Below are 26725 nucleotides of genomic sequence, written 5' to 3'. Positions count from 1 at the left end.
TCAGTTCTGTCTGAAACATGTAAAGCTGGAGGTACTGCTAGGACATATGGGTAGAAATGCCTAGCAAGTAGTTGGCAAGGATGATTTAAAATCTCAGGAAAGAAATGATACTTCTGGATATATAGATGCAGAAGTTGAGAAATAATCTATAAAAGGTCATGAGTTAACCATGAGAAATTAGTAAAGAGGGAAAATATGATGGTTAGAAAATTGGGAGGATAGGACACAGAAGAACGATGATCCAACAAAGTAAACTTAGAAAGAATAGTTATACTAGAAAGAGAACCAAAAAAAAGTAGTGTCCCAAAAGCCAGTGGAAGAAAAATCTCTAATTTTCTAATCAAGCTCATGAACTGATGGAAATGGCAAGGTACATTTTTTAAATAAATGAGAGGGGGAAAACATACCCACCATTCTCTTACTCTACTTCCCCCCCCCCCGGGGAATTGTACAGTGTAAACCAATTAACATCTCATAAATATTACTTTGCTGAACCAAGAAAAAAAGTTTAATGAAAACTAGTATTCATGTACTTTTCCCTACTGAGACAATTCCTGAAGAGAAAAGCCTGTAAAGTGAATGTATGATTTTCTACAAATATACTTTTTCCCTTTCCTGGAGTAGTAACTATTGAGAGAGCAAGATAAACTGCTACCAAGAAGAAAACTGGGTCTGTTTTTAAGACATGATTATGAAAATCCAGAAGTCCTATGATGACCAATAGATCTGAAGATTTTAAGGAGATGAATCAGCCAAATATCACCAATTGGCTTTCAGTAGTGACTTCTTTAAGCTAAATTCAAATCTGAGCAATCCAAATTTTTGCAGTAGGTACCTATATTCACAGCTTCCCAATGCATGTATTGGTGTGATTCTATTGTGCTTTACAAATTCTATACCTAAGGGATGAAAAAGAACTCTGAAACTTTTTAACGTTAACATTAAAACTTTATTTCCTGATACTGACATCTGGCAAATCTGACAAAACTGAATCAGAAGAAGTCACTCATTCCAACCCCTAGAGTGTAGCTATAAACTTTTAAAAAACAAATAATGATGGATATAAAACAGTGAGCCTTCAATGTCCACAATGATTTCATAAGTGTTTATATGTATCCTAGTAGTAATGTGCCAAATGTTATTAAAATACAACCTGAGAGTAAAGAACAAAATTAACTTATAATGAAAAACAGGTAAAGACAAGGAGATAGTCTACTATATTGTGTTATTAAATTATTGGGGAATTAGGCTGGGTTTTTCTAAAATATTGCTATTTATAAATTATATGCTATTTCACCAGTTTAGACAGTAAGCATTTACTATTAATTAATATCACATATTATTAAAGTATTTACTGTGTATCTCCCTAACTTCCTCACTAGTTTAGTTTAGGCTTACAGGCCTAAACAATTATATGCCCAGCATATTGAACCAAGAGGGCGAGGAGAGGGAGCATAGAGTCCAAGGGAGTCCCAGGAAGCCCAGGAAGAAAGAAAGCAAGCCCCTTTCCCTACAGTCTTTTCCCTCCTTTTGACAGGGGCAGCTCCTTACACACTGATCAAAGCTAATTGGCTGGCATCATTCAATTTCATTGGTTGACATGACTTGAGGGTGGTCCATATGAAAATGGCTCAGGGTCTAATGGGAGAGATTCTGAGGGGCAAAGGCCATTCTGAGAGGTGTGGTTTAATGCCCTAAGTCCACAGAGCTAGTCAAAGAATCTATTTTCCATTTCTATTGTATACCCTACACAGGATTAGAAGTCCTTCCTAAAAATTTACCTCTGAAGTGAGGGGTGGGTAGAAAGCCAACCAAAGACTGGGTCCCTCTTGGGTCCCCTCAAGAAATGCATTATTAATAATTATTTTCTCATATTATAGAAAAGGGCACTCAACTGTGAATGAAATTTTAATTTATTTCAATCAATCAACAATTCTTTATTAAGTACATCCCATGTGCCAGGTACTCCATTATGTATTGATGGATATGAGTATGAAACAATCCTTACTCGCCTATCAAGAAGCTTAAATTCTAATCAGGGTGATAACAAGTACACATATACATATATACAGCATAAATTAAAGTCAATAAATACAAATGTATACAAGACAGATAGGGAAGGAATAGCAGTTGAGTGTATCTTTAAGGAAGAAGCCTCTAAGAGTCTAAGGTTAGGAGGAGAGTGTTTTGTGTGAGAAATAGAAAGAAGGCCAGTGTGACTGGATTACAGAATGTGGAAGAAGGAATAAGATCCAGTGAGGCTGGAAAGATAGGTTGAGGCAAGTGTGTGTAGCACTTTATTATTTTTTCTGCCTGTTCATTAATGTTTATTTTTCCTTCTCAAACTAGGTATGACTGGTCTTTTTTTTTTCCATTCAACTTTTATTTTATTTTCGGTCCTTAATTCTCTCCCTTCCCTAGGCCCCACCACTTGAAAAAGCAAGAAAAACAAAATCCATTACAAATATATATAGTGATGCAAAACAAATTCCTGTGTTAGTGATGACAACCACCTTCCCCTCCCCCCCCATCCCCACAAAAAAGAAAGAGAAGAAAATATGCTTCAATTTGGACTCTGAGGGCATTAGCTCTATCTGGAAGTAGAGAGCAGTTTCATCATAAGTCCTTTGGAGCTGCAGTTGGTCATTGAGAGGATCAAAGTGACGAAGTCTTTCAAAATTGATTATCTTTACAAGGTGGTTGTTATTGTATGAATTGTTCTCCTGGTTCTGCTCATTTACTTTGTATATCAGTTCATATAAGTCTTCCAAAGTTTTTCTAAAACCATCCTCTTCATTATTTCTTACAACACAGTATTCATCATATTCATATCCCACAACTTATTGGGCCATTCCTGAATTGATGAACATCCCCCTAGTTTTCAATTCCTTATCACCACAAAAAGAGCTACTATAAATATCTTTTTTTAAATATAAGTCATTTTCTTCTTTCTTGGATCTCCTTGGGGTATGGTATAGATAAGATCTCTATGGTAGTGCTGGGTCAAAGGATATGCACAGTTTAATAGTTTTTCAGGTGCAGTTCCAAAATACTTTTCAGAATGGTTAGACTAGTTCACAGTTCTACCAACAGTGTATTAGTATACCTCTTTTCCCATAGCCCCTCCAGCATTTGGCATTTTCCCTTTTTGTCATCTTAGCCAATGTGATGGGGTTGAGGTGGTACTTCAAGGTTGTTTTGATGGGCATTTCTCTAATATTTAGTGATCTGGAGTATTTTTTACACATGGCTATTGATAGCTTAGCTTTCTTCCTCTCACACAGCCTATTTATATCCTTGTACCATTAATCCATTGGGGAAAGGATCTTTTTCTTGTAAATTAGACTCTGTTTCCTATACATTTTAGAAATGAGACCTTTATCAGCTAAACCTTCTGCAAAATTTGTTTTTCCTTGATTTTCTGCTTCTCTTTTGTCTGTACCGGGTTTTTTTGTGAAACAACTTTTTAATTTTATATAATCACAATTATCCATTTTATCTCCTGTGAACTCCTCTCTCTCTTATCTTGTCATGAATTCTTCCCATATCAAGATCTCTGACAGTTAATTTCTTCCATGTTCCACCAATTTATTTATATCATTCTTCATGTCTAACTCATGTTTTCATTTTGAACTTATCTTGGTATACAGTGTGAGATGTTAGTCTATACCTAGTTTCTTTTAGACAACTTTTCACTTTTCCCAACAGTTTTTGTGAAATAGCAAATTCTTTCTCCAATAGCTGTGATCGTTGGATTTACCAAATGATAGGTTGCTGTGCTCATTTGTTTCTATATATTGCGTGCCAGTACCAAATTGTGTTTTAATGATTATTGCTTTTGATGTATAGTTTGAGATTTGATATTTCCAGGCCCATTTTCTCATGGATTCCCTTGACATTCTTGGCTTTTATTCTTCCAGATAAATCTTGTAAATTTTTTTTTTTAGCTTTATCAAGTAATTCTTTGGTAGTTTGATTGGTATGGCAGAGAAAAGGCCAGGTTTGAGAAATGTCATGAAGAGAGAAAATGGCAAGAATTAGTAACTATGTGGGATGAGGGACATTTAAGGAGTCTAGGATAATGTCAAGGTTTTAAACTTGAGGAGCTGATAATGTTGCTGAGAAAGAATATAGAAGAAGAGGGTGTAGACAAAACCTATGTAGAATAGTAGACAGAGTGGTGGTTCTGGAGTCAGGAAAACCTTAGATCAAACTGTCTTCAGATATTTACCAGCTGAATGACACTGGGCAAATCACAACCTCTATCTGTCTCAGTTTCTTCAATAATAGCACCACTCTAGAGAAACCTGGAAGGACTTGCATGAACTGATGATGAGTGAGATGAGCAGAACCAGGAGAACATTGTACATAGTATCAACAACATTATGTGTTGATCAACTGTGATAGATTTGATTCTTCTCAGCAATACAATGGTCCAAGTTAGTTCCAAAGGACTCATGATGGAAAATGCTCTCCAAATCCAGAAAAAAAAAAAGAACTGTTGAATCTGGATGCAGATTGAACCATACTATTTCTATTATTTTTTTTGTTGTTGTTTTTTGAGGTTTTTCCTTTTTGCTCTGATTCTTCTCTCATAACATGACTAATGCAAAAATATGTTTAATGTGATTGTACATTACTTGCTGTCTTGGGGAGGGGCAGGGAGGGAGAAAAATTTGAAACTAGAAATCTTATAAAAACAATTGTTGAAAATTATCTCTAAATGTAACTAGAAAATACTAAAGTATTCATATGAGGATGAAAAAAAATAATAGCACCACTCTGGGTTGTTGTAAACATAAATGAGATAATATTTGGAAAGTGCTTAGGACAGTACCTTGCATATACTATCTGTTAAATAAATGCTTATTTCCTTCCTCTGGGGAATATCCATGGTTAAGGAATGGAATATGGATACTGAGCTAGCAAAGGAGACCTAGAAGGAGCAAAGATATGGAGGACGCAAACCAGGGTACAGAAGTTTAACAAAAACAGAGACAATATATAGAAAGAGAGGGTGGTCAACAGTATTGAATGCAGGAGATAGATTGAGAAAGATGAGGATAAAGAAAAGACTATGAGATGGGATAATTAAGAGATTGTTGATGAAAGTTTTCCAAGGACAGGGAGACTTGTGTCTGAAGACCGTACAGAAGGTACCAAGAATGGGGGATGATTAGAGATACAATCTGCATGGATCAAAGGCACATTTGGAAGAGATGGTCTTGGCAAAGGGAATGGCTACCACTTTGTCAAAGATTGGGGAAATAGAGGAGAGAGTAGAGGATAATATGAATGGGTTATAAGATGAAGAGAATGGGAAAAGAGCAAACTTTTGTGATAGGTTTTAAGGGCCTATTAAAGTTTCTTTTAAGAAAATAATCTGACATTTTATATTTGATGAATCCAATAAAATCTGATGTAGTTGATACACACACATACACATTTGAAATTTGAATATACAGTATACTTAAACTTACTGAACAATATAAAAAAAAATAACATGCCTTCACAAGGATGCATGTTGTAAACAAAGCAAATTGCATTAATTTATTGTGATAACACTTTTCTCCCAAATTAAATGTTAAAATAATTAAAAAAAATTTTTTTCAAGTTTTGAGTTCCAAATTCTATCCCTCCCTCCTCTCTGGGACAGTAAATTGTATTAATTTAAATATCAAATGGTAAAATAAAAGAATTCGAAGAAATGTACCAGGTACATTTTGGATGATCAAAAGACTATAAATAGATAAATGTTATTCATTCAGCAAGCCAAAGGACAAAACACCTTCTACCTTTAGTGGATAAATGATCTCATAGGATATATACTCCCTCTTCTGGTGTATACCAAAGAAGATACCTTCTATCCTAGGCAATTTTTATTCTTCTTAACAGCATTAATGTGTCTATTTCAAGGCAGCTAGGTGGCACAGTGGCTAGAGTGCTAGGCCTACAGTCAGGAAAACCTGAGTTCAAATCCATCCTCAGACATTTACTAGCTATAAAATGAGCTCAAGAAAGAAATGGCAAAGCTCTCCAGTATCTTTGATAAGAAAACTCCAAATGGGATCACAAAGAGTTGGACTCAACGGAAATGAATGAACACTATTATACCAATTTGATAGACAAGTGCATTAAGAGAATTTGTTATTAATTCAAGATGAAATTAAGAACAAGTACAAGGTGGGGACAGTGAGGTGGTGCAGTAAAGCACCAGCTCTGAATTCAGGTGGCCCTTAGTTCAAATCTGACCTCAGACACTAGACACTTACTAGCTGTGTGGCTCTGGGCAAGTCACTTTATCCTCACTGCCCTGTGAAGGAAGGAAGGAAGAAAGGAAAGAAAGAAAGGAAAGAAAGGAAAGGAAGGAAAAAAAGCAAAGAAAGGAAGGAAGGAAGGAAGGAAGGAAGGAAGGAAGGAAGGAAGGAAGGAAGGAAGGAAGGAAGGAAGGAATGAATGAAGGAACGAAGGAACGAAGGAAGGAAGGGAGGGGAGGGAGGGAGGGAGGGAGGGAGAAAGGGAGAAAGGGAGGGAGGAAAGAAGGAAGGACAGAAGGAAGGGAGGGAGGGAGGCAGGAAGGCAGGAAGAAAGAAAGAAAGCAAACAAAGAAAGAAAAGAAAAGAAAAGCAATGGTGACAATGAACATTTTAAAGGGGCAGCTAGGTGGTGCAGTGGATAGAGCACCGGCCCTGGAGTCAGGAGTAACTGAGTTCAAATCTGGCCCCAGACACTTGACAGCTGTGTGACCCTGGGCAAGTCATTTAACCCCAATTTGCCTCACCAAAAATAAATAAATAAATAATAATAATAATAAGTACAAGGTTCTGAAAACCAAAGTAAACAGGCCACATTTTTATTCATCCTTTGCTCAAAGTTCCATTGTTCCACTCCTATTATGACTGATACACTATGCTCCATCTTTCAATGAACAGATGAATGAAGAAAAATTTGTTAAGTGCCAACTATACGCCAGCTACTGTCCTTGGTGTTGAGAATACAAATACAAAAATAAGATAGCTCTCAATTTCAAAAAGCTTACATTCTAATAAGAGATGACAAAAATAAAAGAGTGGAAGACAGAGAGGGGAGATTTTGGTCGGAGTGGATAAATAAGACAGTAAACTGTCATGCCTTTTGCAGTAGTAATGATGGCACTGATTTGGTACTATTCCCAGAAAAAGAGCAAGAGGAAAAAAAGGAAGGGGGAATGGCAAGATGACAGTGCAGGCCCTTGTTCAGATGTAAGCAGCTAGATTGCATTTGAAGCATAGTCCTGAAACCAGGTAGGTACAGTGCATTAGGTCACCTTCATGGGAGGTATGGCTTCTTTCTTAGTCTGATGGGCAGTTGTTCTAGGTGAGAAGAAGGGGGAAATGGAAGGACAGATGGCAAGGTGCCCAAGTATTGTATATTTATTGCCAAGAAAACAAACTTTCAATGTCCCAAATCTTCTGAAAACCATTTCATAGGAAAAAATCTTCCATTCCTGAAAAGCAAAGATCTAGAAATGAGAGGCCCTGGAGGTTATTTAATCCAATCCTTCACTTTCCATATATGGAAAGTGAGGCCTGGACAGGTGAAGTGACCTGCCCAATGTCACACTGATAATGAGTGGCAGTCAGAATTTGAACTTGGGCCCTATGACTCCAAGTTTAGAATCCTTTATATAGCACCATCCATGGTGTCTCTACTAAGTGCACCCTATTTATCATACTATGCTGTTTCCCTGTCATAACAGTAACAATATAATACAAGGATTTTATAGATATCAAAGTATTTCTACAAATAGTACATAAGCCCCCTAACCAAAAGGTTCAGTGATCTACCCAAGGTCTAGCTAATAAATGAATGAGCTGTTTTCTTAATGTATGTTTTCTTCCCACTAGACCACACATAGCTAATAATCTAAATGTAATCTTTGCTAGTCATTTGAATTAACATCTAATTCCAAATTCATTATCCAAAACTTTAATAATCAGTAATATGTTGCATCTGTACAAATCTTTCCCTTCCCATCTCTTTCATACACATTATTTCATTTTATCCTCAACTCTGTGAAAAGTATCCAAGTGCTATTTGTAAAAGTATCTACTTTGCAGATGAGGAAATTAAGGAAGTTCACTGACTTATAAACAGAATTGGCAGAAGAATTCAGTCTTGCCTACTTCCAGTTCATTTGATCTTTCCAATAAAGCATACTGACCAAGGTAGGTAAGAATATTTTTTTGGGGAAAAAAAAGAATAAATGCTAAATTTCTTTAACTCTTAAAAAGCAATGGAAACCAGCTAAAAGTTCTAAACAGTCCAAAGCAAAAAAGGTTAACAAAAATACATAAAATAGTAGTGATAGTAACAAGAACTACTTGTTCTCACCTGAATTCATAAGTTTCCAAAGTTGGTCTACCAGTGCCTCGTTGCATAAGGGAGAATCCATGTTCTTGGTGAATGGTGGATTCCTAGTCAGCATGTTTAAAATCTTGTGCCTAAGTTAAAATAAAAATACATATTCTTTTTTGTGTGTTTGTTTGTTTTTTTGTTTTTGCAGGGCAATGGGGGTTAAGTGACTTGCCCAGGGTCACACAGCTAGTAAGTGTCAAGTACCTGAGGCCGGATTTGAACTCAGGTACTCCTGAATCCAAGGCCAGTGCTCTATCCACTGTGCCACCGAGCTGCCCCCAATACATATTCTTTATAAAAGATTAACAACTACTTCTAGACCTACATAAAAGTCTTATTTCAATTGTGGCATGTAAATGACCTTAAGTTCCTAATAGGTATAGCAGTGTAATTTTATCACTTAGCAGATTATACAACGTTGGAAGGTTTCTTGTATAGCTTGGATGACAAACTGCTTTTTCCAAGAATCAGCCTACCTAAGTGTGGAAAGGATCAGCACCAAGAGGCTTTATACTAGTTAATACATTTGATGGTCATGATAACCCATGAAACAAAATAAAATACAGTCATATATCCTCTTCTACTTCTGCAGTGATGATGATAGTGATAGAAAGAGGGCAAAGTGTTCTAAGAATAACAGGTTTTAGAGCATACATGAAAGTTAAGTTTATTTATATTTTAAATGTGAAATTTTCGTCCAATTACCAACAAATTAACATACTACTACGTTAAAGGAATCATATCAACACTGACATTTTTAGTATAAATGAAACCAGAAAATAAAAGGAACTTGCAAATGGATGATCCTTAGAACCTTTGCAAGGAAGGCTCAAAGGTTCTCCTAATAAAAGCAAATAAAGGAATTGCTTTTCCTGTGTTCAAAGACAAGAAGAAACATTATTTCACGGGATCACTTGGTCAACTTACAGGGTAATGCCATGATAAGCATTTGAAAAATAATCAGCACGAAAATAACTTCTGTGCCATCTATATCAGAGAATGAAGAATCATAGAATGAGAACTAAAGAAACATGACAAAGAACTAGGTAAGAATCTCCAAACCAAAACCAATTTGATACAAACTTTAATATCTGGAGACTACAACGCAAAGATGAATATGGGGAAACTTGAACAAATAGAACTGAGAAACTAGCAGTCAAAGGCTTACAAACAACACAGAAGTTTCATGCCTATGTTTCATGAATATTATTTTCAAAAAGAAAATTAGGAGAAAGTAGACATGACAATCACCGAATAACATTTTTTAAAAACAGACTAATTATAATCTAACAGTAAATGCCTGATGACATGAGAGTCAATTCTGAATCAGAGCAGTCTAGTGTACTGCCAGACCACCAAATAATTAGGACAAAGATCAAAATCAATACGAAATGAAATTAAGGAATAAAAATAAGTTAAGGCTTCTCATTAAAACAGCTACAACTTAACCTATTTAAACAAAACTGACCCACGGGCAAGTAACAGGGAAGTAACTGTGGAAGAAGCATAAGCCAGGATAGTAGAACCAGACATGAAAGCAGAACAGAGCCATAGTGTTGTCTCTGACTCCAGAGAGGGGATTGGAAACTCAGACTCAGCCCTGTCAACACAAGAGCTGAAGCACTATTGCTTTAACCCCAAAGAGGGGATCTTGGACTCTGCAAAACAGGACTTTAGTACTGATCCTCTGTTCCAGAGAGGGTGTATCAGACTCAGCCTATAGGCACAGAGGTTTCTACACTGCCCCTCTCACCCAGAAAGATTTAAAATTAGACATTTGGCCCACAAGTGAAAAAAAGAGATTATCAGACTGCACTGTTGTGCTTCCAGCTAGCAACTGTACTACTGGGGCTTCACCCAGGGGCAAGTCTGCAGTGATGTTGTCTAGGCCCTAACCAGGGACTGGAGCCTGGAAAGCTCAGGAGTGCAGCAGTCAGATCAATCCCTTTACTAGAATCTATATGGAGCTCTGAAAGTACATAGCTTTCTGGCCTGAGTGGCCCCATTATCCTTGAAGAATACAAAATGCAATACCAGAAGAAGGTAGGGACAGAAGATAGGACAGGCCAAGACCATACAAAGCCACACATGACAGGCTCTTCAGAAGTGCCCAGAGCCTAGCTTTAACACAAAGTCTTCATTTGGGGCCACTGAGGGGTTAAATGGCTTGCTTTGGTCACATTGCCAGCAAGTGTTAGAGGTAATACTTCCTGGCTTCAAGGCTGGTACACTAATATACAACATTGTTTCTCCCTTTAAAAATAATGAAGGGAGGGGCAGCTAGGTGGTGTAGTGGATAAAGCACCAGCCCTGGATTCAGGAGGACCTGAGTTCAAATCTGGCCTCAGACACTTGACACTTATTAGCTGTGTGACCCTGGGCAAGTCACTTAACCCCAATTGCCTCACCAAAAAAACCAAAACGAAACAAAACAAAAAATATAATAATGAAGGGGGCAGCTAGGTGGCACAGTGGATAAAGCACTGGCCCTGGATTCAGGAGGACCTGAGTTCAAATCTGGCCTCAGACACTTGACACTTAACTAACTGTGTGACCTTGGGCAAGTCACTTAACTCTCACTGCCCCCCGCATAATGAACAAATAAATAAATAACTGAAGTAAAAGGACATTATAGTCTATTTTAGAGAAGGACAGTATTTCAGGCTATTTGTAATATAGCAAGCTAAATTATCTATCAAATCAATTTCCCTGCAAAAGAAGTTATATCTCAATCTACAAAGTTATGAACTACTTTATCATACTGGCTTCCAGTATATTAGCAAATCATTTTATAGGAATTATTTGCTTGAATACAAACCAATAAAAATGGATAAGTATGTCATTCATATGACAATTCCATACTCTCCAAAATCATAAAATGGCTTCATTTAAAATTGTCTAAAATTATTCTAATCCATTTAAGATGTCATAAACACAAAATGTCATATAAGTGACAAATGTAAACTAACCTTACATAGGGTACAGGATCACTGTGAATCATGTTAAGCAACCACTGTAATTCTTCATAACTTCTATCCACTGTAAACAAAAAATATGACAATAATTAGTAGCAAATTATGATTTAATGAACAAATTCCTGCCAAGGTCTACCTTAAAATTATCTTCTTTCTTAATTGGAGAAATAAACTCTCCTTCCTCTGAACTACCATAACATTTTTTATGTTTCTTTTCACACTTTCCAAATATAGCCTGAATTACATTTATCTTTGTACTTTTCTGTCTCCCACTAATGGGAGAAGAGGGGAAGGAGCAGTAAAAAGCAAAACATTTTCGAGGAAGGTGAAGATATTCTGCATAACTGCACAAGTATGACATATTGAATTGCTTGATTTCTTAGGGAGAGTAGAGGAGGGAGGGAGAAAGAAAAATTTAGAACACAGAATTAGCTCAAAGACCTTAACCTCATCAGAGTGGACTCCAGGAACATTGGGGCAAAGAGATTATGAAAACTGAAGTTGAACTCCAATTATCCATTTTTGCTTCAAAATGATATTCAGTGGTAGTGTAAAGAGGTCTGTACATTCATTTGTTAGTTCATGATTATCATTCATAATCTTTTGAATCAACAAGTTGTCCTTTTTTATTTTCCACCAAGATGCCTAATTCTATTTTTTTTTTCCTTCTTCATGTCCCTCCGTAATTCTCTTCTCTTAGTCCAGTAGTACAGGTTTAATTATTTCAAATAGCTCCATCTGGAAATGTCTAGCATTTGATATTTTCAGGGAATATAACAAGTTTAAATAAGTTTTACAATTAAACTTTGAAGACCTTCCTGTTCTGAGTCAATTACCTGCATATATTAAGTAAGAATCTTTTACTGATAAGTGTGTGCTTAATACAAAGACTGATTTTAAAAAACAAAACAAAACATGACTACTATCATATCACATAATGTCCCCTCCTTTATACTTTAAACCAGTAGTAAAAGTACTAGATTTATAGAGATCTTATATATAAATCCTAACTCTATTTACTACCTGTATGACATTAACAAGTTATTTAATCTCTCTTGGTCTAACGTTCCTCATTTATGAAATATATAGTTTGGACTGGTGTAGAATTAAGATCCCTTCCAGCTCTTAATCCTATCAACTAGTAATTCCAGAAACTTCAGAAGTGACATCATCCTGCTCATTTCTTTTTTTATTTGAAAACATTAGCCTTCATCCAAAATGTATTATATCAATCAACAAACATTTATATAGCATATAATTATTTTTGTTACAAAAATAATTTCTTTTGGTCTGTGGTAATTTTCACAATATCCCTTAAAATAATTTTATGTCTTTAAACATATGTTTTTTGAACAGGGCTATAATCAAGGGTAAAATCTATATTCATCAAATAACAGTCTGTATGATATTAGTAGAATGATGTAACAAATTCTATCAGAAAAGGATGACATTTTTTTAATGCAAAGTGATCTTGTAAAGACTTTTCTCTTGGTGCTAGGCTCCTTACAATTTTACATACCATTAATGAAAGTGACTCCCAAGTGTTTGGTTACAGGGTTCTTCTCTTCTTCTTATCCTATATAAATTCACTCTTGGCAATCAGGAACACTCACTTAGTGAAGCTGATTAGGTAACTGCTAGTATAAATCCAGTCATCTTTGATTCTTCTTTTCCCTTTATTCTTCACATCCAATAAATTACCAAATTACGTCAGTTTTCCTTCTACAATTTCTCATGACTGTCCTCTCCTTTACGTTTCCACTATAATTACCCAGATTTCAGGCCGTTATTACCCATTACCTAGAAAACTGCTAGAAACTAACAGGTTTTACACAGATCAGCTTTCTAATAACCTTCTCTGATCAATCACTTCATTGCCTACCAAGTATAAACTAAACTTATTCTGACATTCAAGGCCTCCAAATCTGTTTCTAATCTAGCTTTCCAAACTTACTGCAATAGCTCTCCTTCTGCCTTGAATGGATCACATATGTTATAATTAGTTACCATCCTATAGGCTCTTTCTCTCCTCTTAACACTCACGCTTTTATTCAAACTGGCCCCTAAGAATGCAATGGATCTCATCTGGACCTGGTTTGGTTGAAAATCCTTATTTCTTTATTGGTCCAGTTCAGGGTTTCCTCATGAAATTTTATCAAACTTTCAGAGCTGGAATAGTTTCCTCTTCAAACTTCTACACAAGCCCTTTGCTTTGCACATTCAACTTTCAACTAGGCAGCTATGTGGCCTAGTGGATAAAGCACTGGGCCTAGATTTAGGAAGACCAGAGTTCAAATCTGGCCTCTGAGACTTCCTGGTTGTATATAACCTTGAGCATGTCACAACCCCTTTTTGCTTCTGTTTCCTCAACTGTAAAGTGCAGATAAGAAAAACACCTATCTCCCAGGACTGTTGTGAAAATAAAATGAGATAACTATAAATAAAGTGCTTTAGCATGATGTCTAGCACCTGGTAAGTGCTATATAAATGGTAGCTATTATCATCATCATAATTATTATCATTATTAATTATAAGCTGATTATGCAGATATCTTATTTTCCTGGAATTATACAGGAAGTCAAAAACAATGACTTAAATATTTTCTATATTGAGGTTTACAAACACATTTTTTTGCTTTTCAAGAATGTATCAAGGATAAAATATGTTACTGTTCTATCTGTAATATCATACCTGGCCATGAGGCAGTATCAGAGAAACTAATGGGAACTAGAAATGACTGGAAAGCATTCTTAGCTCAGATTACAGAGTACCCAGACTGTAGTCTATGGGACAGATGAGACAGATGTTATGTGGATGTCAGTACTGACTTGGAGTTTTGCTTTAATTGATGGATTTTGAATCTTGTAACTTTAAGGATGAAACCTATTTTGAATTATTTCTTGGACTCTCAGTATATAGTTAAATGAAAAGAAGATTTTTTTTCTAAAGTAATGAATTTATAACCATCTTTAAAAGATAGTGATTCCTGTCCTATTACTGTTCTTTTAAAAATTGCAATACACTTACAATTTTTTCAAATGGAAGGACAGAACAGGGTACGAAGACAAGATATGTCACAGTTAAGGGAGGTCAGGGTGAGGTAAAAACGTTTATTTAAAAAACTGCTATCAATCAAACTTAAATGTTTTTTTTCTCATGTAATAAACAGTTTTATTTATACTTTGGGGTTCCAATTTTTATCCCTTCTTTCCTCCTTCCCCAAGCAATCAGATATGGGTTACACATGTATGATTATGTAAAACATTACCATATTTGTCATTTTGTATAAGAAAACCTGATTTAAAAGAAAAAAATGAAAGAAAATGAAAAACAGCATGCTTCAGTCTGTTCCATCAATATTAGTTCTTTCTTTGGAGGTGGATATCTTAATTCTCAATTGGAAGCTATCAAATGCAAGGTGCATTTAAGCACCTTACATTTTACCTTGACTACCCAGTGTAGCCAACTAAGTAGTTTCTATTATTTTATAAAAGGAAAATAGCTTTTTAAATGGAAACCTATGATAAATAGAATTTTAAAAGGTCCTTTATTATATTTTGAAATATATTTTCTCCTCCAATTTCCTTAATATTACTATTAAAATAGAACTTAACAAAATGATCATTTCCTTGTGAAATGGTCCTTCCATTTAATGAGCTATCTGTATAAATAGAGTCAGGTAACCAACAGGGGAACACTGCTGCTTCATAAAAACTTTAGTCTGTTTCACTTCCTAAGGCTGCTATTGTTTGAAATATAATATTTTAGGGTTCTTCTGACACCTGCCCTATAGTGTCATCTGTTCCAGTCAAACTCAAATGTCTTTGATACTAATGCATTTAGCTTATTCTTAGAAGTGTACATGGTAACTAGGTATCACTTTAGGGACCAAAGACAAGTCTGGCCTTTGATACACTGCATCTTTTATGAGTCTGAATAAGTGCTTCCAGTTGCCCAGACTTCTGGCAAATGTAATAGCTAACAGGAAAGTTTGTTTGGCAAAACACGTACCTCAAATTACAAGAGTTAAAAACCTCAAATTTTATAGGTTCAGAACTGCCTAGATCATTTTTGGTTCCCAAGATATCAGAACCTTAGAATAATATTAAGTAGACTTCAAGGATTCTTGGCAAAATTTAATAAGCTACAAAGACATACCCAAATGGCACCCCTAAGTTTACTTTTTAGTCTTGTAATAATAATAATGATGATGAACATAGTTTACTTAGCAAACTCATCCTTTAAAAGCTAACAACCAAAGTGTTTCATGGCTTCTAGTTTGAACTTCCTATAGGCAAAGTATATCTTCCTATAATAAATTAGATAAAATAGCATAAAAGATAATTTGATACATAAGTAAAAAAACAAGCTGTCTTCTTTTTTTATAAGCTATTTTTCCTGGAGAAAAAAGATTAATATTCCATATGTACAATGGAATATTATGGAACTTAAAAGAACATAACTAAGAATTAGGTCAATGGGATCAACACACTAATTTCTTGGAAAGCACAAAGCTATCTATAATTTTAATTCTTTCTTTTTTGGTAATGATTATAAAGATTCAAAATTTGAATAAAATTTTATCTTAAGAAAAATGTTACCATAAAGAATGTCACCAGCTTTCTGAAATGGTATTTTAACATAAAAAGAATGATTAAATAATTATCTTGGGGGGGGGGCGGAATTCAGCAATATCAGAAGAAATGACAAAAATGTTATCTTCTTTCTTGAATGTAATGAACATAAAGGTTTTTTTTTTTAATTACCTTTGGTGTAATCAACAACAGCTTCCAAAGCTGCTATGCGAATGTCTACAAAGTGACCATATTCAGCATAAGACTTAAAAAGAGAAGGATCACTTGGCACATGCCCATTCTTCTGGAGTACCCGAATGGCTCTCAGACAGCTAGGAGGAAAAAACATTAGCAATCTTCAAAAAGACTTAAGCAAGGTAAAAAGTATTCTAAGTGTAATTAATTTCTTAATATTTAAAATAATATTTACTGTCATAAAGAATTACAAAGTATTTTAATTATCCTAATAGTTGTAAAAATTGTCTAAAAGTTGCTATCTTTCAAAACAAAGAAATCCTATAACATAACTACAAATCATGTGTTTAAAACTCAAACATATGGTTTAAACTTATATTTAAAGTAATATATGTTAATTTGGGTGACAAAATAAGTTTAAAAAATTTCTTTAGTATAAAATTTAACTCAATCTTTTCTTTCAATATTATTTATAAGTTAAAATTTTTCTTTAGATTTAAAAACACAAGCAAAATTATATCAGGGATTATAAAACAATGTAACTTTTCTAAACAGCTCAACTGATTAACCTTATAATATGTTCATATGTACTATACACTATCTTATGACATATGTTAAAACATATGCTTTAATTTTATGCCAGACTTCATTCACAATTTACTTCCTAGTTGTCCTATGTAAAAACTTCAGTTAAGATATTGTCTTTAAGATAATTTTTTAAAAGCTTACTTTTCCACACTGCTTTAAATGCTTTTTCTTGTGAAATAAAATACATTGAGAATAAAACAGATGACATTTCAAAAGGCACAAAGAAATCTCCTTGTAGTATAATAAGAATTTAATAGTACCTGGGCAGCTAGGTGGTGCAGTGGATAAAGCACTGGCTCTGGATTCAGGAGGACCTGAGTTCAAATCCGGCCTCAGACACTTGACACTAGCTGTGTGACCCTGGGCAAGTCACTTAACCCTCATTGCCCCACAAAAAAAAAAAAAGAAAAAAAAAGAAAAAGAAATGAGAATTTAATAGTACCTGACTGTTATGGTGTGTCTGTAACTGGGCAGAAGCTTTTCCATATTTAGGAACCTGGTGATTTCTTCAAGAATCAGTCGAACATCTGGATTTAGGTTATCTAAGGTTCGAACTTCATTATTTACACTGACTGCAGGCGTTACAGAGTTGGCAAGTGCATCTATCATTTCTGCCCGATAATAATTATCTGAAAACTAAGCAAAAAAATGACAATGGTGAGAGAAAGAGAAGAAAAGGACAGGAATAAGCATTTAAATAGCACCTACTACATGCCAGGCACTGTGCTAAGCTCCTTACAAATATGGTCTCATTTGTTGCCCATAGCAACCCTGAGTTAGTAGGGGCTGTTGTTATCACCACTTCATAGAAAAGGAAACTAAGACAACAATGGTCAAGTGACTTCCCCGGCATTACAAAGTAGGTATCTGGACTTGAACTCAGGTCTTCCTAACTCCAGAACCAGCACTTTATCCACTGCCCCACTTAGCTGCCTTTAAATAAATAAGTCAGCAAAACCATTTTTTCTGGTCAAAAAATTAAATGAGGTATATATGAGTATTTGGTAACATAAAAATCCTCATAAAAATTCTCCCCTACAATTACATGTTCTGGAATTGTATTCTTCAGGAACCGTATCTCAAAACACCATAATTGAAAAACATTTATTCAATCCTTAGGCTTAAAATAATTAATCTTGAATTTTTAGCTACCCTTCTTTCATTCAGTAAAAATACAATGAACTATTGCATTCATTCATTATTCATCCACCTAGCCATTCATTAATTAAATACATTTGTTTTCTCAGTTGTTTTTCAGGCCTGTTCAACTCTTTGTGAGCCCATTTGAAGTTTTCTTGGCAAAGATACTAGAGTAGTTTGTCATTTCCTTTGCTGCCTTATTTTACAAATGAAGAAACTGAGGCAAACAGGGTTAAGTGACTTGCTCAGGGTCATACAGTAAGTGTCTGAGGCTAGATCTAAACTCAGGAAGATGAGTCTTCCTAACTCCAGGCCCTGCACTTGATCTACTGCACCACCTAGCTGCCCTCCAATAAATATTTAATGATGATTATATACAAGGTATCATGGATACAAAGAGAAAAAAAATGAGTTTTGTGCCCTCAAGAAGCTTGCAATATACTAGAGTTGATCTGATGTTTACACAGATAAAAAAAAATTTAAAACAATATGATAGGAAGCAAAGGAAAAAGTCATACAAATCAGTTACCAGTTAAAATCTCATTTATCAGAGGAAAGATTCATTCTTCCTAACTTCATTTTTAAGTTATTTTGTTAAATTTGCAGTATAAATTTTTTTAAAAGAAGGCTGAGGTAATATTTCCCAAAAGACTTAAAAGCTCAACAAGATGGATCAGTAAAAAAAAATATATATATATATTAGGAGGAATAGAAATAATAATAAAGTCTTTATTCCCCCAGGCAACCATGACTTTGAAGCCAATAAACTACACTTATCCCCTAAGTCCCAACTAAGAAACCCCCAAGATCTAGATTATATAACTCAAAATATGAAGCCATAAAAGTAGCATATAAACAGTGTTGGAACTCCCCCCACATGGTCAAAAAACATAAGAGTCAAATCTGTCATGTCTAATCTTTGTGACTCTACTAAACTATCCCTTATATCAATCTCTCACTCTCTACTGGTTATTTCTCTCAAGTCTAAGCTTAAAACAAAGCAACAAATACACACAGTTCTCTTAGCCTTCACTACCCAAACCAGCCATCTGACTTTCTGTGCTCTCCTCTGAATGTTAACCTCTAAAAGATTAGTTTTATATTTGGTGTCTCCATTTCTTTACTGCACTTTTCAATGTCTTACAATCTGGCTTTCAAAGCCACCATTCCTCTCCAAGATCATTAATGACTTCCTCATCACCACATCCAACTGCCTTTGTGGGGGGGTGGGGGGGGGTGGTAATCTTCCTCTTTCTTAATCTTTCTGTAGCATACGGCACTACACTTTCTTTCCTCCTTTTCTCTAGGCTTCCAAGACACTGCAGTGTTACTATTCTCCTGCCTTTCTTGATCTTTTTTTGGCTCATTCTTCATCTTTTTCTCACTCAGGATCACATGATCACAAATTTAGAGCTAGAAGGGACCGTAAGAAAGCAGCCCAATCCCTTAATTAAACCAGTAAAGAAAGTGAGAGCCAGTAAAGGTAAATAGTTTACCCAGGTCAGACAAGTAGTAAGCAGTAAAGCTAGAATTCAACCTCAAGTCTTCTGAATCGAAATCCAGCACTTTTTTTTTCCACTTCTTTAAGTTGCTTGACATAACAACTGTCCCCCAAAATATCTGTCCTTAGCCCTCTCACTTGGTAATTTCATCTCCTTCCAAAACTTCAATTATCAGCTCTATATAGAAGACTACCAAATCAGCTCCCTATCTCTCCAGAATTCTGATCCAGTTATCTCCAATTGCCTGATGGGCATCAAAATTCACACTTGAAAGAACTGATTAACGTCACCTTCTCCCTGAAATTTGTTGCCCTGACCTTACTATTTCTTTTGAGGGTACCAGTGCTTCCTCAGCCATCCAGTTTCAAGCCATTTTTCATTCTTTCACCTCTCATAAACAACCATAACTCTTCAATTCGTCACTTTATTATTAACAAATGACCTATCTGTTAATTAACGAGTGACCCACAGGGTATCCACTAAGTACCCTATTTTCATACCATAGGGTACCCTATAAGCACCATACTTTAAACCCTTTATCTTTTTACTCTTGATTAACTGTAGTAATCTCCAACTTCTTTTATTTTTTATTTCAGTCTATTTTATTTCCAAAGGAATCTTTTCACCATTATTCAAGTAATCTTTATATATATATAGATATATATATATAGATATAGATATAGATATAGATATATATCTATATATATATGATTTTTTTTACAGTGAGGCAATTGGGGTTAAGTGACTTGCCCAGGGTCACACAGCTAGTAAGGGTGGGTCAAGTGTCTGAGGCCGGTCTTGAACTCAGGTCCTCCTGAATCCAGGGCCGGTGTTTTATCCACTGCGCCACCTAGCTGCCCCCTATTCAAGTTATCTTAATGTACTACTTGATCATATCATTCTACTCAAAAGCCTCTGGGAGATGGGGGAAGGGTCCCCTATTTTCATTAAGAAAAAAATCTAGACTCCTGATCCTTGAATAAGACTTTCCATAAGATATCAACACCAGTTCGTTCCTCCCCAGCACTCACATACCCTTTCTGTCAACATGAACTCCTCTCTATCCATTAGAGCTTCCCTGCCTTTTCTAGGCTCTGTGCCTCTGCTGGTATAAAGTTCATGCATAGGAAGGACTCTTTCACTCCTAGCTAAACTCTTCTTCTCTCAAGGTACAATTCAGGTATCAATTCTTGAATAAAGAATTGCCTAAATATATATTCCTCATGCTCTGACTCCATATTAAAGTGATTCTTCTGGAGAATCACAATCTCAGAGCCATCTTAATTATTGGAAATTGTTTCCTGCCCCTTGGCAAGTTCTACTCAGTGCTCCTGGTTCAACAACCTTGCAGAATCAAATAGAACCTAATTTCCAAATGCTAGACTTTTCAAATACTGGATTCCCTGATATCTACTCTTCTGAAGGTTAAACTTGTCCTGTCCTTTTAACTGGTAATCACTGTTGTTGTTATTGTGTCCTTTGTTCTTGAAGAGGACCAATAACATCCGGAGGGTGATATCTTGACTTGCAAGTGAACTGGATTTTAGCGAGGCAGGGCTGTGCAAAGTTTTTAGCCTCACTCTCTCCTCCAGGGTCATCTGAGTCCAGTGGCAAGACATAGGTCAGGACAACCCCAGATGCAGGATAACCTTGGATGAAGCGGAAGACCTTAGCTTTTTTAAGTTAAGATCTTTCCCAAGTCTCAGTTTGTCTGAGGCAACACCTATTCAGTGATTTAGGCTATATAAGTAATAAGAAAAGGATGGCCTAGCTTGCCTACTCAAAAAACCAAAAAACCAAAACAAAAAAACACAAACCAAAACAAAAAACTGTTAATCATATGCCAAGAGTTTCAAGATCTTGTTTGCCTCCTGGATACTTCAGGCTCATCAAGATCTTGTTGCTTCTCAATGTCCTTTCCCCAAAGGGCCCAGAAATTAACATAATATTTCAAGTGTGGGTTGAGATCAGGGAAGAGGGCACTTACCTAATCTTAGAAGATATACTTTGTTCAGTGCTACCTAAGATGGTACTAAGCTTTCTTGACTTTCATATCTTACTACTGACTCAAAGAATGAAAGAGAATATAAGAGAAAAAACTCATTGTTTGAAATATTCTTTAAAAAACAGAACAGATTGGGAATTATATATATATATACATATACATATATACATATATATATATATATACACACATACACATGATACATGTAAACAGACAAGTGTATAAGAGACATCTATGATTTAAAGTTGCCACTGACTCAGGATTACCATTTTCAGCATGGTACAAAAGACTCAGCTGGTGCAATTTTGAGTATTTCTGAATTCTCTAATACACAAATAAATGACCTTCACCTGCCCAACTCCCACTATTCTAAGCCACTTTATATTCCTAACCAAGTTCTCATGTCTCCCCTATCTAATCCCACACTTTCTCCCCACCACAAATTCTATTTTTTTATTCAAGCACACTTCTGTAAGATCCAAATGGGAAACCCGGGGAAATTTTTCTCACTGTATTCCCCTAAGACAAATTTTTCAATTAAGTAATTTGGTTGCCCCAATTGGGTTACTATCCAAAGAACTGAACCTTATGGTTAATTGCTTTAATGAACTAACACACTCAATACCAAGAGTATCCTAGTTTTGCAAGCTTTGTCAAAAGAACAGTATGCCCTGATTACTAACAGAAAACCCTTTTACTCTTTTTCATTGGCTTGTGATACATTAATTTTGCTATGACCTAGGTTTCAAAAAAAAAAAAAAAACCAACAAAAAAAAACACCACACCAAGATTCTTAAAAATATTGTTGGGGCAGCTAGGTGGTGCAGTGCATAGAGCACGGGCCCGGGATTCAGGAGGACCTGAGTTCAAATCAGACCTCAGACACTTGACACTTACTAGCTGTGTGACCCTGGGCAAGTCACTTAACCCCAATTGTCTCACCAAAAAAACAAAAAACAAAACAAACAAACAAACAAAAACATTGTCCTTTTTTAAGATGAAGAATTATGACAATCAGAAGAAATAGAACAGAAACGTATTGATACAAAATAAATTCTAACTCTAATAGTTACTTATACTAATAAAACTGTTTACACAAGGTTAGTTTATACCTACTTGTATCAAATAGTGTATGCTTAGAAATGATTTTTTAAATGGTCAGTTAAAAAATATTTTAAAATAAAATATCAGGGGGCAGCTAGCTAGGTGCCACAGTGGATAAAGCACTGGCCCTGTATTCAGGAGGTTCTGAGTTCAAATCCGACCTCAGACACTTGACACTTACTAGCTGTGTGACACTGCGCAAGTCACCTAACCCTCATTGCCCTGCCAAAATAAATAAATAAATAAATAAATAAATAAATAAAATCAGGAGGAATCTTTATGAGCAATATCTTACCTTATTTTTCCTGTTATCATTATATTTGATTAGATCTAAGATAAATGTTAAGACTTCTTTGGGACATAGATTATGTACATCTCTCAACAGAGCCATAGCAACTGGCATGGTCTATAGGAAAAGAAAAAAACAATTTTCTGATTATTATAGTTCATCACAGATTTAAACAAAAATGCTTGTTTGCTCTGATGTTGACACAAAGATATAGAACAAAGAATTCTGAGGTTTCTAGGAACCTATCATGAGGCATCCTGATTTGTAGAAAGCTAGGTGAGCTTACTGGTTTCTATTTCATGTCGATTGTTCCTAGTCCTCTTTTAACAGAAATATCTGTCCTCCCCTCAAAAATACACAATAATTAGGGCTTAGGTTTTCCGTTTCCATACTTTACAACTACAAAGAGTGGCATATGTTCCTTAAATGATGCCTTTCCTCCTTTCTGGTCAATATTTAAGACATTAAACACTATTTTCAATCCTAATGAAATATATTATTTTCACAACTCTAAACATCAACTGGAAGAGACAAGGAACATAGTTTTAATTTAATTTTATGAGATACCATGTCATATTTATCTGTATCCCCCACAAAGTCTTTAAAATGGTCAGTACTCAATAGAAATTTGTCAAATTAGAAAGTATTTGTTTTCCAAGGGGGAAAAAACAACAAGTTACTATTCATTAAAAGGAGACTTGACCTGCATTAGAAGAATTAAAAAAATAAGCCAGATAGAACAGAATATCAAAATGAAGATTAAAAATTTTATAGGCAAAATTTTAAGGTTTTCCTTCCCTCCTCCTGCCTACTTTGACTATGGTAACCAATGAAACAAAATACAAAATGGACTTTAATCTTATGTAGTATTTCTCTTCAATTTTTACAGTAATGGTGGCAGAGGAGAAAGTAAAAAGGGAAGAAGAACCCATAGAACCATAGTTTTTTATGCCATGTACAAACATGCATTCAATTGTTGGCATTACAGTAGTTCCTTCACAAAATGCTACATGATGGCATACAGGTGAACCTAGGCTTTCACATTCTACTGTGAGAATATTATTACCAGGGGCCCCCTGCTGAGAGAGCATGGGTTACCCTTTCTAAGGTTGATTCAGTGTCCGGAAGTTACCTCACATCAACATGACACCACCCTCAACCAATCAGCTTGAAGCATTGTGTAAGGCTGTTCATTTTGTCCGTTGGTGGTTGGAATCTCATGGTGGTGGCAGAAGAACCAGGCCAAACTGAACTCTGATCTCTCCTCTAGGGTAGATAGGTTTTCCTATTCTTTCAGAGACACTTGTTCTCTCTTTGCTAACCTCTAATATACTTTAATAAATCCTTAATGCCTAAACCGTTGCTGAAGCTTCTAATTTATAAGTAAATCCTAGCTAGCTTTCCCCACACTGGGGACAGGTAAGGTGACCACACATATTTAGTTTTACCCGTCACACATCACAATCAGTAAAGCACAAGCCCCAGGACAGTGGTATTCAAAGTAGGAGCTGTGACTTGTAATTAAGATAGCACTGTGATTTAGGACCAGAGGAACCCAGATCTCCCACAAATAGCCCCCAAAACGAACAACGATAAAGGAGCTCAGGAAAATATCTGTTGTAAACTCCTTAACAGGTTAAATTAGACTTCTTTTGTACCCATTAACATCTTGGCCAGAAGGTAGTGCTGAAAAAAGTATCTTTACAGTATTCTTTACCAGCCTGATTCAGCTCAAGTGCCACCTTCTGTATAAGGTAGTTCCTGAGACTCTCGGCAGTTGCTTTTTCCCAAGTAAGTCAGAAATTACTATTTGTTTTGTCTATGATTTACTCTGTATATACTTTGTATTTATATATCTGTACATATGTTGTCTCTAGTCCCCTCCAGGGATTGATTTATTTCCCCAGTACCTGAAACACAGAAGGGACTTAGTAAGTGCTTGCTGAAGTGAGTTGAAATTAAAAATTGATCTACACAGTAGATTAAATATCAAGCAAAGATAGCATTCATTTAAATCGTTGGGGGATATAGTTAGAAGAGGAGATGACATAAAAGTAAAGATTGTAGTATATTAAACATGTCATTAGAATAGCCCATAACCTAAAACAAGTCATAAAGATATCAGTTTAAAACATTTTAAAAAGAAAACTAGAAAACACCTTTTGTAAAAAGTAGCTTTGGAAACTCATGAAGTTGTTTGTTTTCACAATGTTTGGACAAGTCTTGCAACAAAACATCCTTGTAAAGAGTGACTTCATGGCAGGAGGTCCTGTCCATGTACTCACCATGGAATTTGCAATCTGCATAATTAGAAAGAAACAAAAGTGTACTGTTAACACTGCTGCAAATAGATTTTGAGCTAAATAAAAGACTGCTTTTCAAAGTGAAAATACTATCGATCATCAATTTTTACCACTATCTCCATGAAAACTACAAGCTAGTAACTGCAGAAATAATTTCTCTTGTGCTTAATAATTACTTCTATTTCTCAATTTTTGTTAGCAACTACAGTATTTTTCTATTAATGTTTCGAAGTCAAGTATTCTATCAAACCAAGTTACTAGTGCAAGTATCTATAATTCTTATGTTCTAAATTTACCAACAACCTACTTCGTATATATGAAGGTATATTCCTTGGCAAGAACAAGGGCTCCCTCTTTGTGAGAGGTGGGTGAAGGAGGTGATAGTGGCAGAAAGCATCTGAATGATATGTGCATGGAATACCATAAGGCTAGAAAAGCAGCCAGAATGGAGTGAATCTTAAATGCTAGGCTAAATGAATACATATTTTCTTCAGTTGACTAGTTAAAGTTTTTGAGAGTATTGAGAGTGTTGGGAGGAGAGGAATAAATCAAGATTAACCTGCCAGTGAGGATTATAATAGATTAAAGAGAACAGCGATGAGAAAAACTACCACAATGGTTCAGGTGAAGAATTAGAAAGGCCGTGACTAGGACAGTCTCACTGGAAATGGGAAGAAAGGCAAAGATTGAAGAGATATTTCATACAAAGAATTAATTGATCAGATATGAGGGGAATGGGGATCAAAGATAACTAACAGGTTCCTAGCAAGGGTGCCTAGCAAAATGATAGTGTCATTGGCTGAAACAACAAAGTAAGAAAGTACTACAAATTCTGAGTAGAAAATAAGGGATTCAGTTTAAAATATATTGCATCTGAAGCACAGCAGGATAGCCCAATGAATCCAACAGATATTTGGAAATACAGGTCTTATTGTTTGCCCTTTGTTCTCAAAGAGGACCATGACACTGGGGTGATGTCATAACTTGCAGTGAATTGGCTTTAAGTGAGGGAGGGCTGTGCAAGGTTACCAGCCTCACTCTCTCCTTCAGAGCCATCTGGGTCCAGTAGCAAGATATACATCAGGATGACTGGAGATGTCCTGGATGTTTAAGGCAATTGGGGTTAAGTGACTTTCCTGGGATCGCACAGCTATTAAGTGTGTCTGAGGTCACATTTGAATTCAAATCTTCGCAACTTCAGGGCCTGTGCTCTATCCACTGTGCCACCCAACTGCTCCAAATGAAGATCTAGAGCTCAAGAGGAAGGCCAGGACAAGAGATAAACCTGTTAGATCACAGATTCGATGAAAGCAGGGATTATATCTTTTATATCCCTGCCTGCACCAAGCACAATGATCTACATGGAGTAAGGTACTTAATAAATTATTACTGAAGTTGATATATTCCTTATTAACTATGTAGAAACATAATTAACAATTTGCTATATACAGAATTCTAATGTAATGATGGACAGAAATAAAGGTACTTGGGCCTTAGTACAAGATGTGTTGCACAAAACAACAACACATTCCTTCAATAAGAAAAATGTAATCACAGAAAGAAATGTAAAAAAAAAAATTGTCCACTGCTAATTTTTCATGCAGCCAAACAAAAATGCTTATTCTTTATTATGCAATATTTCTTAATTCCAAT

The 26725-nt window shown here is 35.5% G+C and overlaps 1 protein-coding gene across 3 annotated transcripts in view; it reads right to left on the bottom strand.

Annotated features, from left to right (window-relative positions):
- Positions 1-26725, bottom strand: part of TAF2 (TATA-box binding protein associated factor 2) — a 90624-nt gene that overhangs the window by 22584 nt on the left and 41315 nt on the right. For all 3 annotated transcript variants that reach the window (XM_043976572.1, XM_043976573.1, XM_043976574.1), the window contains exons 17-22: positions 24929-25069; positions 22776-22886; positions 17172-17365; positions 16139-16278; positions 11367-11436; positions 8374-8483 (exon numbers count right to left, since the gene is read on the bottom strand). In XM_043976572.1, the coding sequence (XP_043832507.1) occupies positions 8374-8483; positions 11367-11436; positions 16139-16278; positions 17172-17365; positions 22776-22886; positions 24929-25069 (766 nt within the window). The remainder of the gene's footprint in view (positions 1-8373; positions 8484-11366; positions 11437-16138; positions 16279-17171; positions 17366-22775; positions 22887-24928; positions 25070-26725) is intronic.

This window comes from Dromiciops gliroides, chromosome 1 (genome assembly GCF_019393635.1).
Source record: "Dromiciops gliroides isolate mDroGli1 chromosome 1, mDroGli1.pri, whole genome shotgun sequence".
Lineage (NCBI taxonomy): Eukaryota > Metazoa > Chordata > Mammalia > Microbiotheria > Microbiotheriidae > Dromiciops > Dromiciops gliroides.
Note: the sequence above shows the minus strand (reverse complement) of the source record. Positions and strands in the feature narration are given on the sequence as shown.